General features: G+C 43.9%; 1 protein-coding gene across 1 annotated transcript in view; it reads right to left on the bottom strand.

Moving 5' to 3' along the window:
- The window catches only part of LOC146189313 (sodium-coupled monocarboxylate transporter 2-like), a 43,942-nt gene extending 29,893 nt beyond the window's left edge, over positions 1-14,049 (bottom strand). Inside the window, exons 1-4 of the mRNA XM_084605234.1 lie at positions 13,936-14,049; positions 10,684-10,947; positions 3,754-3,819; positions 1,013-1,064 (exon numbers count right to left, since the gene is read on the bottom strand). Of these exons, the coding sequence (XP_084461360.1) occupies positions 1,013-1,064; positions 3,754-3,819; positions 10,684-10,947; positions 13,936-14,049 (496 nt within the window). The remainder of the gene's footprint in view (positions 1-1,012; positions 1,065-3,753; positions 3,820-10,683; positions 10,948-13,935) is intronic.

Raw genomic sequence — 14,049 nt, 5'->3', positions numbered from 1 at the left:
TAAGTATGCAAATGACATATATATTTTCAAATATAGTTGGAATGTGTAATTCACGCGAAAACGTTTGAAAAAGGGTTTGGAAGGGGGTCTGCTCCCGAGTCATTTAGTGGTGCTGCTTTAACATAAAGGGAGGTATCCCCACCGAAGAGTGTAGGACAAAAACTTTTTGTACAAGTCAATATATTCGCTATACACGAAACGCATTACAAGCCGTACGAAGTGGCTCAGAAGAAGACGGCCTCTACACTTTTGATAAAGAATACACCGTGAACGGCTGTGAGCTTTATTTGGAGCAGACAAAGATGTACTGCTTAAGATTAACTTAAGCGCAGTTAGATGTTCATAGGTGGAGTGTTGCACACGAATATGTATTTTACTGTTCGCACCTAAACAGTATACGATCACAAACGCCGCGGTTTAGGCGAAAAAGTAAAACAGCCAATTAAATAGTCGTGGTAGCATGGAAACTATAAGCGTTTGTCCATATTCCCTGAGCTCCATTTGGCCAATTAACATAAAGTTGATATTTATGAAGAAGGGTGAATCTCATAAAATTTATTAAGCCTTGAAATGAGCCTAATCTAAGCTACCATAGATAGGGATGATTTGATTGTTTCTATATGCATATTAGCTATCACGGGATTTGCGCCTCTGCGGCCTTAAAATGTGTGCGCAAAAAGGTGGCGTACAATCAATTGAAGGCTTAAAATACTTAAAGAAAGATGAAACATTTCTCAGAAAAAAACCCATTAAAGCATGCCATTGCATGTACGGCAAAAAAACTGGCGGCGATCAAAATTGCTTATTGATGTGATGTGAAGCAGGATACCCTTGGGGAGATCACTGGAAATCTGATTGGCTACGGTGTGCGCCTTTGTTTCTGGTTTCGTATATGAATATGAGGATAACAGGAGTAAAGTGCGATAGACTGCACTCTTTTGTGATGTCGCAAAGTCACACAAGATGAATCATCACAGAAGATGAATCATCACAGCAGATGAATCATACGTACTCGTTGAAAGTCCAATGGCTGCGGTGTAGATACCAACAGCACCCAGCATTTGCTGCAGGTAAAGACGTTCAGAAAATAAATGAGTATGGTATTTTGCTATTTGGGGAAAGGCAAAAAAATACACAGTTCACCAAGAGCTTTAAGAGAAACAAAATATTAGGCATTTACTTTTTGGGCTATTAAGTGAAAAGTGTCTTTCGAAAATTTAGCAGTACGCGTTTTATAGTGATTTCTCAAGTTACTGCTACCTGGCTCTCAGTGTACTGTTTTATTGTTTATTCTTTCTTTGTTCTGGTTGTCCCTCTCTACGTCCTACTGCGCGATGAGTGCCTAGAAGGGCGTCTGGTTTGGGTTTGCGGTTTTTGTATTATCCCATAGGGCACACAGGCGGCTCTATTAAAGAATTGTGGCGGGCGTAAACCGCGGTCGGGGAAATAGGAAAAATAGATTGGACATTATATCTCAGCCTTTAAGTACAGGATGGAACCGTCTGAATGAATCCCGTTTGTCGGGTCCCCTTGCGGTCTTCGTTCAAGTACATGCACTTTCCTTTGAAACAGGATGGAATAGGAGCCGCGCTCTCGTGTTCATTTTTGAGGCAAAGCATAGGCATCCTCTTAAATTTGGGGGGAGAGGAGTTTGCATTATGGATATTTAATTAGGTTTTGGAGAAATGAGCGTCGAGAGTGAAGCCGAGCTATCCTCCAAGGGTCGAATGCGTATCCGCCTTACAGCAGTAGCTGATACTTAAAAATTGATGTGCCTTTTCTAGAGCGATGACCGGTGCATTACATATAATGTGCGTATGCGTGCATGCATTTATAAATTAAATTAATTAGCAGCGCTGTTTTATGTGTTGTGCATATCTTGGTCTCTGGCACGCTCCAAAAATCTGAACTTTTCTCTTCAGTCATCATAACAACGTGGTCAACATGGACGGCATAATAGTTCCATTACGCTGCCGCCTACCCACCTAGCTAAGAGCTGCCGAGTTGGCAGTTAGATGCTCAGGTAGCAATTTATACCACCCCCATACCTGCAACCTACGTGACCGGCCAACTCTACATACCATAGACATCCTCGTGATTTTTAAAGCGAAGGCATTTAGTGGCTCATCGTTGTCAGCAAAAGTGTCACGCTTTGGCGGTGCTCTGATTGGCTGAGATGGGAATGACGTCATAGATGACTCGACCAATCACAGGACGCTATCGTTCGGCAGGCTGCCAGCTCGGGCCTCTACTTTCGCATGCGAGGATGATATCAGAATCAGCCTGCCAGGACCCTTGAATGCACGTTATAGTTCACGGTTAAAGCGGGGCTTTATATTTTGGCTGGTAGCTTACGCGATGCAGTCATACCGATGCAGGCGTTAGTGTGATGTCTTATTTTTTACGCTTCTTCAAAAACCGCACCAGACAGCAAACAGAAGCCGATGAAGTAAAACCAGGAATCAGCGAAGTTTAAAACAAACGATTTCGCCTTATCGCACTTTAGTGCAAAGGCGTAACTATTCGGGCTTGTTGGTGCATGAAAATAGCGATAGTGTAGCGCAAAACAGACAAGACACACGAGAGGACCGAACAACACGAGCGCTATAACTTCCAACAAATTTGTTTTCCCCACATGCAGCACATTTATACGCCAAAGACAAGATATCACATGTGCTAACAGTATCATAGCCAGAGAAAAGACAGTTCCTTATCACATAAACAAATCAACGGAATGATCACGCATGTCTCTCCGGGAGCATTTACCCTCGATCTCCGCTTCAATTATTACACGTGTGGTCATATTAAAACTTCTTGCTAGCACAGCAGTTTGTTCAAAGTATGGCTTGCAAGTTCTCGATTTACAAGAAACAATGTGATCCACAAGTGGATCGCACAGGAAAAAAATTTTGTTGGAAGTTAGCGCTCGTGTTGTTCGGTCTTCTCGTGTGTCTTGTCTGGTTTGCGCTCAATATCGCTGTGCACTTTAGTGGTCCAATGTGCCACGGAAATTTTTTGTTACAAAACCTGCCATGCCATCGGCGCCTGCCCGCCTACTTTCTTCTTCCGCTTTCCACCTTACAAGTCAATCTTGCTCTCTTCGACTGCTATCTACCTTACTCTTGTGGCGGCTGAATATTGCCGCTCGCAAGGATTCCAGCAGCTTGAAAAGGTTGCAATAGGATGGACACCCGTAACATGCAATCACAGATACAATTAGGTTCGCTATTAAGTGTTTGTGGGTACCCATCGCTACACTTAAAACTTGGTCTTTAAGTGTAGGACGCAATAGCGTTAAGCATACTTTCAGGTTCTCAGTGTTGCCATTAACCAGAATGTCCGAATCGTTTGCATTCCAGACGGCTGTGGCGAGGTGGGGGAGGACGAGCACAATTTTGCTCCCAAGGGTTGCCAGTTGTACCTGTGATATTGTGACCCCACGGGCCACCCTACAGCTGTTGTCCAGTGACGCCCTCGCTAACGCCGACGTCGCTAGACACAGGAACGGGCAAGAACTAGCAAGGCTCGAAAATAAATTTTACTACGCAAAAATGTAGCACTTGAACATCAACACTTCAAAACACCAGGCCAGCCACCTGTGTATTGCAGAGCTAGAGCTCTTGCCAAGTTATTGGATGTTGCAAACGCTGAGAGCTTTTTTTAATATCAAAATATCGTTGCAGGAACCTCTCTTTTTACTTTGGATGCTTTAATGAAGTCGCTTAAATTGGAGAATTCAAAAATAACACTTACACTGAGCACAAAGTAAACGACGCAAGCGGTGATGCCGACCTTGTTGTCGAATCGCAGCCGCAGGTACTTGACGTCATGGAAACGAAGCATGACGCATGTGAAAAATTGCTGAGCGCACAATAAATACTTGGAGATTCACGCATATATAGCAGTAAATGGAGCAACAAACAGTACGTAAATACTATTCTAAAAAGAAATGCATTAAAGTAATCGTAACTAACTTGAATAGAATTTCGCGCCCGAGTGTAAAACCGAAACAATGGGTACATCGAGGCATAAGAATGCAGATTTCTTAGGCTAAAAAAGCCGCGAGAAAAACAGCAACTATAGCGATATTTTGTGGGCGAAGTTTATTTCGCACTTACTGAGTGGCTAGTATCTCCTGTATTAAATACCTGTGAGTAATATGCGTCACCCGATGCATCTGTTGGATTGTTGCTGCTGAGATTTTTTTTTTTCAAATAAAAGAAACAATAATGAAAAGGTATGCTCTAGCACCATAGTAATTCAGAAATATTACAATAATCGGAAACCATTTATGTCGTTTTGTAGTGCAAAGAAGATTCCGTTGTAGTGATACTTGCACCGGCGTGTGCAAGTATCACTACATGTGCGTGTGCAAGTATCACTACTCTGCATGTGCTGCTTCTTATTTTGAGTAAATGGTAATCATGTAATTGGTTTGTGGGGTTAACGTCCCAAAGCAACTCAGGCTATGAGAGACGCCGTAGTGGAGGACTCCGGTAATTTCGACCACCTGGGGTTCTTTAACGTGCACTGACATCGCACAGCACACGGGCGCTAATCATGTAATTAATATCATCGAACCAAGCTTACCATTCTCGTTCGCACTTTTAGCTGCACTATTCTCGAGAAACATTGAAGGCTTCCTTAGCCCCGTTGTTCTAGGCCACAACAAGGCTTTGGAAAAACTCGAGATTGCTTGAGAACATTGGCTGCTAGTACACTAGGTTTTGACTTACTTTTGTGAGAATGCTGCAGTATTGTCCAGATAAATTTCACATCGCCTATCAAATATACCCAAACTCATGGTCATTGCATTGCATTGCTATTTTTCAGAACAAACACTAAAATTTCCAACGAAAACTGAAGCGGTGAGGGGACGTCGTAGGCCATTGATTATTGCCTGTATATCTGCGACGTCACATTACTTAACAATGATGGTCTTTGTGTTTTTTTTACATTAAAACTGTCTATGACGCTACAAGTTACATCTATCACGGCAGCTGTCAGGGCTTCGATAATCCGCATTAAGTGCTCTGAACAGCAGGCGAAAAAAAAAACAGCACATTTTGACCGAAATATACCATTTACTAAGATGAAGCGCCTGAAAATAGGCAGCCCATACTAGCTGACAAAGAAGTATACCGTAAGCGAAAGCTGAAAGATGTTAGGCAAAAGCTTCTTCTGTGACTGTGAGTGTATACTTTGGGAGTAAATTGCATTTCGTCGTACCAGGGAGTCACTAACAAGCTAAAGCAAGTTAGGCAAACTAAAGCAAAGTTGAACCTATTTACACACAGATTTCGCTGATGGTAATTCTCTTGTTAACTGATGGCGCATACCAATAGAGGGGATCGGCCAAGAATTGGAACACACAGAGCGTTTTCTCAACAGTGTGGTGCAAGCAAATTTAAACACTTCTTTTATTTTTCTTGTGCTGGCATCGAAAAAAAGGGCGCGATAAATTAATTTTGTTTCGCATTTAGTACCCACCAATGCGCGCTATATGCTTTGACAATTTTACACGAATGTTTTCAAAGATAATTCGCAAGTTTCATGTTGGGTTCTGCCTCTGGAGGCCGCGTATCAAACGAGGCATTCATCTTCCCCAAGTACATAGCACCGCGGTGCCTAAAGTGAAGGGAAGTTTACTGTGGTATTTTACTTGAGGTATACCTGATTCTTTAGAAAACAAAAACGCTCTCATTACAGCCATTCAGCCTGAAGGTAAAATGGAGAGGTTATTGCCATCCGAGGAGAAACCCGTACTTATTGGTAGGATCTTAATCTTCCATCGCATACAGTCACTCTGCTACCACTGCAGATATTGTGACCAAATGTTCGCATGCTTTCGGTATGCCCGGCTGCAGAATACCTGCCTTATAAAATTTATTCATGATCGAAAGGAACGCATTGTGTTGGTGTTAGAGCTTGGTGCAGAAGCACTTGCTATATGCTGCTTAATTCCTTGAGAGGCTGTTTACGGTAACAGTAACATCCGTATTCGAATGCTCTTTTCTAAAACCAGGGAAACATTTGTTGTTTGGAGTTTACTATTATAGATTTCGTATTTTTAAAGGAGAGCTTCCAACATCCACAATCCGAGGATCAATTTCAAACTTCATTTCCATATTGTCAAGATTGTCTTCAAGGTAGCCATGCCATGATCGGCTTCCTCGCTGAAGCGGCGTCACTTGTTGCCGGGTGAAACCTCAAAATCCTAAATCGGGTTCTTGTGTTTTTTTTTTCAGTTTTGAAATGTAAGGTCTTATAAGTGTAAGATGGCAGCGGCGCCTGCTTCAATATCGCTGCCTTTGTCAGTGCCTTCGCAGCTGATGGAAACTAACGGCTCGAAGCAATTTGACTAACTTTAGAGAAGGTAGTAACCGAGCAACAGGCTGTGTTGGCGAGCTCCTGTGCTAATGAGGAAACGATTTTTTTGTTACCTTACATAACCGTTTCAAGCTGTTAAAAAGCTTATAACGTAAACCTATAAAATAAAAAAAAAAACTCTAGCGAAGAGTGTGCTAGAAGGGAGTGCTAAAATAGTAAGGGAGAATCACCTTTAGTAGACTCTTGTGTGGCATTTGTTTTCACAAACATTGCTAAATGACTGGTGCCCTAATTAACGCACAAAGCACCGCAACTAATCAGGGAACTGTACAGCGGGACAATAAGTCAACCCCGCCGGGGTGGCGCAGTGGTTACGGAGCTCGACTACTGTGCCCAAGAATGCGGGATCAAATCCCGGCCTCGGTGGCCGCTTTTCGGCAGAGGCGTAAAGCTAGGCGCCTCTGTACTACGTGATGCGAGGGCACGTTAAAGAACCCAGGTGGTAAACATTTCTGGAGCCCTCCCCTACGGCGTCTGTCATAGCCCGAATCGCTTTGGGACGTTGAACTCCAAAACCAAACCAACCAAACCAGACATTATGTCTGAATCCAGACGTGCTGTCTCCTAACTACCCCTGAGCCAGCACTCTAAAAATATATGTGGTGCTTTAGCGTCGATAAATTTTCTTTCATTGAGAGGTGAAGGCTTCGATTCCCGGTGGCGCCTGGAACAGAGTGGGGATACAATGGACGGACGCCTTTCCCGTTGGCAGGCGCTCATTTAAATTGGAAGAAACATGAAAATGCGAAGTGGACACAACTTAGCCAGTGATGTAATCTTTCTTGCGTGTTTTTGTTGCCTATAAGATACTTTAATATATTCGTAATAATTATTTATAGTAAATATAGAAGTTTAGCCGGAGTTATAGTATACTAGTAGAACTTAGCGGATTGCGATTTCTAGAGCAAAAGCATCGGCAGTATAGACTGATCACTTTTGTTTTGGGATTTTTCGAATTTCACACGTATCTACGAAAATATTATTGGCAATGCCCATGGCTATAAAGTTTCACTATGTGGAAAAGGCACGATATTTTCGAAGAAAAACTGCAACTGTGTGGAGACAATCGCTTGCCAAGCGTTTCTGAAATCCTTCGCGTGCTATACAAGCGCAATCAGCAGCTCTCTTAGAACATAAGAGACGGGAATCCATAAAGCAGTGCTACAGCGCAAAGATAACAATTTATTTATTTATTGATACTGTAATCCCAGTGTAGGGATTTTAGCAGGGTGGGAATGCAAACTAAGTAGTTTAACAAGACAGGCAAAAATAAACAATAATTACAGTGCAAGTTGAAGTTCTTCTGCACAATTAGGAATAGAATCAACCATTTACAACACAGCAGTGAAATAACAAATGCAATAAAAAGAAACTAGGTGATATGTTGCGAGACTAACGTCAGTGTTGGCTGCAGAACTTCATTGTTAGGGAGGTTATTGCAATCGAAAATAGTTCGTGGAAGAAATGAGTATTTAAAGCAGTTATTTCGAACGCGAAAAAGAGTTAAAGTTAGCTGGTGTCGTTGTCGGGTTGCGGACGAAAAAACATTTTTCGTCCGGATACGCAACATTTGTACATTGATGTAACATTTATACGTGTTTTATAGGGTGCCGACAATCCTACTCTCTGTGGAAACACTTCTTCCCTTAACTAGCCTGTGGTTTAAAAAAAAAGCCCTGCTAAATCAACTACAACAGTCCTCTTAGTTTCTTTGATAGCATACTAGTAATATAGTTCTCGTGGTCGTCAATTCTTTTCTGTGTCATCAGACATTACCAGAGATAATGTGAAAAACTTGAAAACAGTCATTCTTATATTTTGCTTACATCAAAGGCGTGATAAATAGGCATTAGAATTCTTCTACATTCTCTAGGCCCCCTGATAGCAATATAAGCCCATTGTTTCCTTTGTGATTAGTGGCGCAGTGGTTACGGCGCTCGACTACTGTTCCCAAGGACGCGGGATCGAATCCCGGCCTCGGCGGCCGCTTTTCGTTGGAGGCGAAAAGCAAGGCGTCCGTGTACTGTGCGATGTCAGTGCACGTTAAAGATCCCCAGGTGGTCGAAATTTCCGGAGTCCTCCACTACGGCGTCTCTCATAGCCTGAGTTGCTTTGGGACGTTAAACCCCACGAACCAACCAACCAACCTTTTTGCATCATCACCATCATAATTCAATTTGCCTCTCCTGAAATCAAGGATATAAGGCGTATTTGGCTGATTCACAACCATATCGCAATATTTCAAAACTTCTTACTCCTGACGTACATTCTCCGTCCCTCTGTTCACCACCATTCCTCTATCCAGTCTATTACGTGTTGTCTTTAACTCACTCTGATTAGGCTATTTGCGTCGCCTGAGCAGCTTCCACGCTATGCCTGCCAAAGATGTTTTTAGTGTACGTTTCAGGCAATAGCTTGTTTTTCTCCCTTCCAAGTGCCTCGCGTAGAACTTGCAATTACAAAGGAGTCAAACTCACAAATCTCACCCCTGAGCTCAATGTACAATGTGCAGTAAGAAGTAACAAGGTATTAAGTTTTGTGAAGACGTGACTGTACTGGGAGGGGACAAAGAGAACACCGGCAGGTAACAGACATTGTTAACGGCGGGCTTATTGGCTTGTGCCTTATTGCAACACAACTAGTGCGCAAATATTTTCCGGTAAGCCATGAGTTTAAAATTTCCAAGGTATTACAACGCATTTTCCTGGTGAAGCGCATCCACCAGCTGCGCGCAGTTCCATCGGTGCTGCCACATAAAACGCACCTGCCGATGAAGTGTTCAGCTGCCCTTGACTTCTCTAGAGCGCCCGTCCTGAAAGCCAGTCACATGTCTAATACACGCTTTCACCGTTTATCCTAGCCACATTTGTTCTTCCGCTACACAGATGTCATACCTTGCAATACACGGTGACGCATGCACATTCGTTCCTGGCTAAAATTCCTATGACTGAGGAAACCTCTCTGCTCACCCGGTCGCTACCACAACCGACAGCCACCGGCTATTGCATTTCACTTACTGAAGTACTAAGGTTTTTTATTGCTTGCTCTTGCTGTTTATTCTATTGCGCATTACCAGGCTGCATTCTTTAGACAAGGTGGCGCGGAAGCAACTGATATTATGCGCAATTACCTGTTCCCCTCAATGTCCCTTGCATTTTGAAATGTACACATGTTTTAAGTAAGAGCAGTTTTTATTGTTACTATTGCTGCTGTTGCCTCCATTTTGTTGCAGGAGTCAAAATGCACTGCGCCATTCGTATATATTCCTTTCCTGTTTACTATTCCTGCCTTGCCGGCGTGGTGCAGTGGTGAAGGCACTCGATAGCTGTGCCCAAGGATACGGGATCGAATCTCTGCCGCGGCTACTGCTTTTCAATGGAGGCGATAAAGCTAGGCATCCATATTCTGCGCGATGTCATTGCACGTTAAGAAACCTCAGGTGGTCAAAATTTTCGGAGCCCTCCACTACGGCGTCTCTCATAGCCTAAGTCGCTTTGGGACGTTGACTCCATAAACCAACCACAAACCGTCTTTACTCTTCTTGTAAGATACTCAGCGCAAAATAAATACATTCCGCTCACTAAAACACTGCAAAAAGTTATGCACGTTTCCCATCTGTTCTAACTGATATCTATTTGTAGTACAATCTGAGCGAGAAATGTTCGGAACTTGCATTCACTGCTGGCTAGCGTACAAGCCGTTACTTACTGAAAACCCCGACAGGGTGGCGCAGTGCTTGGGGCGCTCGACTACTGTGCCCAGAAATGTGACATCGAATTCCGGCCTTGATGGCCGCGTTTCCTTGCAGACGGAAAGGTCGGCGCCCGTGTGCTTAAAGAACCGCTGGTGGTCGAATTTAAAGGAGCCTTCCACAACGGTGCCTCTCATGGCCTCAGTTGATTTAGGACGTTAAACCCCAAAACTAAACCAATTACCAAACACACTGAACAATAATGGTTTGTTTTAGTGAGGGAGGAGCCACATATGGGGCAATGAGCGCTAGGTTTCGGCTCTGGCGAGAAAAAAAATGTCAAGAAAAAGAGCTCGCGCCAGTGGCTCTAGGTGTCTGTATGCTTGAGTTCAATCAATCAGGCAATACGCGTTCAAAGAAAATAAAGGAAACGGATCATAAACTTCACAAAGGCAGCTGGAGGGCCTAGGTAATGCATGCAGTCGCTTTCGCAGTTGTTTTCCCTCGTAGTTCAGGAAAGCTAATTTACCCCTTCCCCCCTTCGTAGCAAGACGCACTCGAAATACAGTGGAGGCTTTTTGAAGCCCGAGTTAGTAAATTACCTGGAAAACGGACACAACCCGAAGATTATAAAGCAAGGGCACCAGCACCACTGATGTCAGAGTTACTGCCACGGGTGTAGCAGCCAGCATCCAGACCAAGTGGAACCCGTAGGCGTAGAAGTGGCCCAAGAATCCGACAACGGACACGCCGTTCACCACAGAAGCCAGTACGGAAATGGTCAAGGCCAGCTCAGGAAGGCTGCGACCTCCGAGAAACGCGTCCACGTCGGCACCCCCGTTTCCAATGCCTCCAACCTGAAGAGCCTAAATAATAAAGAAGGTAGATCTGTTCATCAGTAAGGTTGTATTCGCAGTTGTCACAGGCGGCATGAATAAGGTAATCATTGCAACATTTAAGGCACACGGGTCATCGTTTCACATTTGAGCGCAAGAATTAATTTCATAGGGTGGAGAGATTACGCTCATCAGCAATGCGTAAATTTCCCTATGAGCTCGTGCATTCAAGCCAGGTTCTAGGAAAAAGTTTGCGGACTGTTACAATAAAATTTCCCAGCGTTAATAAAACTGACGAAGTGCTAATAAGTTTAGTTGCTTACTTTCCGGGAACTATGTAGCAAGCTTTTACGTTTACATGTTTTATTGCGAAAGCAATACCGCGACAGCTAAAGCGATGATGATGATGATAAACTTTTTATTTACTCCCAAAGAAGGGGAACCAGCCGAAAGACTGGTTGCACTGCTTAGAGAAGGTCAGCAGGGATCCCTTGGGACTCTGCGGCCTCCAATGCGCGCAAAATGAGCTGGCGCTGTTGGGCGAGCTCGGTGGAGCGCAGGAGGGACTCCCACGCATCTATTGTAGCTGTATTGCCTGCGTTGTGTCGTATACATGTCCACACTATGTGAATGAATGTGGCCGGTTGTGAGCAGTGTTTGCAGCTAGGTGCAATAAGATTTGGGAAAATTTTGCTATATAGCCATGGGTTGGGAAAGGTTCCTGTTTGTATTTTGCGCCAATGGACGGCCTCGCACCGGGTTAGTTCCCGGTGTGCAGGGGGGTATAAACACCGGGTGGCCGCAGCTACGCTGTGGAGAGGGGTAGCTACGGCCTCCTCATAAAAAAATCAGCCTGCCATGACGTTTGAATTCGCGTTACGCCTATGCCACGGGCAGGAGCTGCCAACTCGGGTCGCTCCTTTCATATGGGAGGGTGATATCAGAATCAGCCTGCCAGAACCGTTTGTATTCTCGTTACCGCTACGACACGAAGGCACGTTCATACGGCTAGGTTGAAGTGTGACTTTATATTTGGGCAAGTAGCTTATGCTCTAGCGTCATACCCTTAAGCTTACGTGTCCCCAATAATGTAGCACCTTACACTGACAGGGCGTGATAGGGGAATTATGAAGCAGGCAAAAGAAGCTTCCGCCGTTGCTTTCCCAATTAAACTAGGGTTAACCAGAGCTAAAGCACAACTAAATGTTTTGAAACAGCGTCAGTAGCTAGAGGGATTGATATTTCAAACTAAACTTAAGACCGTGAATTATGACGTGAGTGATCCAATGCTCTTGCGTCTCTCTTTCGAGCTTAAATTCATTGCTAAATTTATTTTTAATTTCACAGCTAAAACGAACAATCAGGCAGTAAATTCAACTGAACTAATTCATAAATTTTTTTATATTCCTTAGACGACGTACAAAAGCACTATTGCAGATCTATGCCATAGTTTAACGCGAGCTTTGCAATATCGGAAAAGATATTTTTTGTCCGCGATGTATCCCAGTAGATATTTCGAGACTGACGGGCCTACGTGCAAAAATATAGAGCGCTCTTCTTAGATCTCAACATACGAGTTCTGCACGCAGCTCCCTCACCTCGATCCTCGCCCATGAGTTTGGGCGCCAACAATGCAATACCTTTCTTTGATCGGCGCGTTTCACAGCCAGCCATCCCCGGTGGACATTATTCCATTTTATCCACTCTTCCCGCTTCCCGCCACCTAGGTCTTAGAAAGGGAATCAGCATCCCGTTGCGCATTGCAGCGCTTTCCATTAGTCTTTTTACGGAAAGGGAACCGCCCTCCGGGTAATTCAAGTGCAAACCACTGATCGGTTACGCAAACATACGCTGTGCCCGTACAGACTATTTGTGATAACCCTCCTCCTTGTTACGCTGTTCTCACCCTGCGCTTCCTTCCTTTCTCAGCCAAGGTCCAGTTAACTAATAATAGCTATCGTCATAGGGCCAGTCTTGCATGATAATTCCTCTCAGCCTGCTTCTAAGGTAATTACGTTCCGGTTATGTATTTCACCGCATTCACTAAATTCACGGTAACCACCCTCTTGGTAGTTCCCCTTTCGACCACTTTCTGTTTACGTATTTCTGTCATCCCACACTACGCTCCCCTTTTCATAGTAGAACTTCTCGTTCTCGTTACGAAGTGCGTCCAAAGTTTACACTGATCACAAGGACTTCTTTTAAAAACTAGTGTTTTGTTACTGTTGCCGCTAGAGCTACTATTATTACTGCTGCTGTCACTACTTATCTACACCACCACCACCAACACCATAATTTTGTCCCTTTCCTTACCTACCTAACACTTCCCTTGGCTTCACTGACGGTGCGTTCAAAACCAATGTCTTTATCTAGTGTTTTCTCTATATTTTGTTTCAATTTGCCGCATTGCGGAAGTAGGTTTTGCCCTCTCTTCAACTGTAGTACATTAACGTTTTTTTATCAGTTGCACAACGCATAATAACTCTCGACACTAAGCCCATCACCCTTCATTTCGTGGATCCCGTTCTGCTCAGCAGCAGATAACAGCAACGGATGCCCGTAGCAGATTAATTAGGCTGGTATCCTTCTTTGGCTTGGTACAGTCACTTTGATCTCTGTCTAGGTAAATCAATCAAAGTCGCTGCAAACGTATTTAGTGGCACAGACGCCTTTGCGAAAAGCTACTTCTCGGGACTGCTTAACAAAATGTTCATGGAAAACGAATGAAAACTCAAAACTTCTTGCGATTCTAATTAAACATTATATATAAAAGTGCTAATGAAGGAAAGCGGTACAAAAATGATAGTCATCATATAGTGCGTTCTCTTCGATTTATGCTATAGTTTTTCATGCTTATTTAAAATACCTAACTCTGCCCATCCTCCTTCTTTCTTAAGCCGTAAAAGTTACCGCCTTTACACTAACATGTGTTCGATTTCATAAATCACAACCAGGGTTACCGATGTGACATCGACACACTCATGTTATCCTGTACCCCGTGTGCACCATGAAAGGTACCTGACGCCGACGATGGGCCACGGAGAAGTAGAGTCCGACCAGGTACCCCAGGGCGGTAAGCACGCCGAACACAGCAATGTCGGCGCTGTCCAGGGTCATCAATGGTGAAGACAT

The sequence above is a fragment of the Amblyomma maculatum genome, chromosome 5 (assembly GCF_055883805.1).
Source record: "Amblyomma maculatum isolate TAMU_Amacu chromosome 5, ASM5588380v1, whole genome shotgun sequence".
Classification (NCBI taxonomy): domain Eukaryota; kingdom Metazoa; phylum Arthropoda; class Arachnida; order Ixodida; family Ixodidae; genus Amblyomma; species Amblyomma maculatum.
Note: the sequence above shows the minus strand (reverse complement) of the source record. Positions and strands in the feature narration are given on the sequence as shown.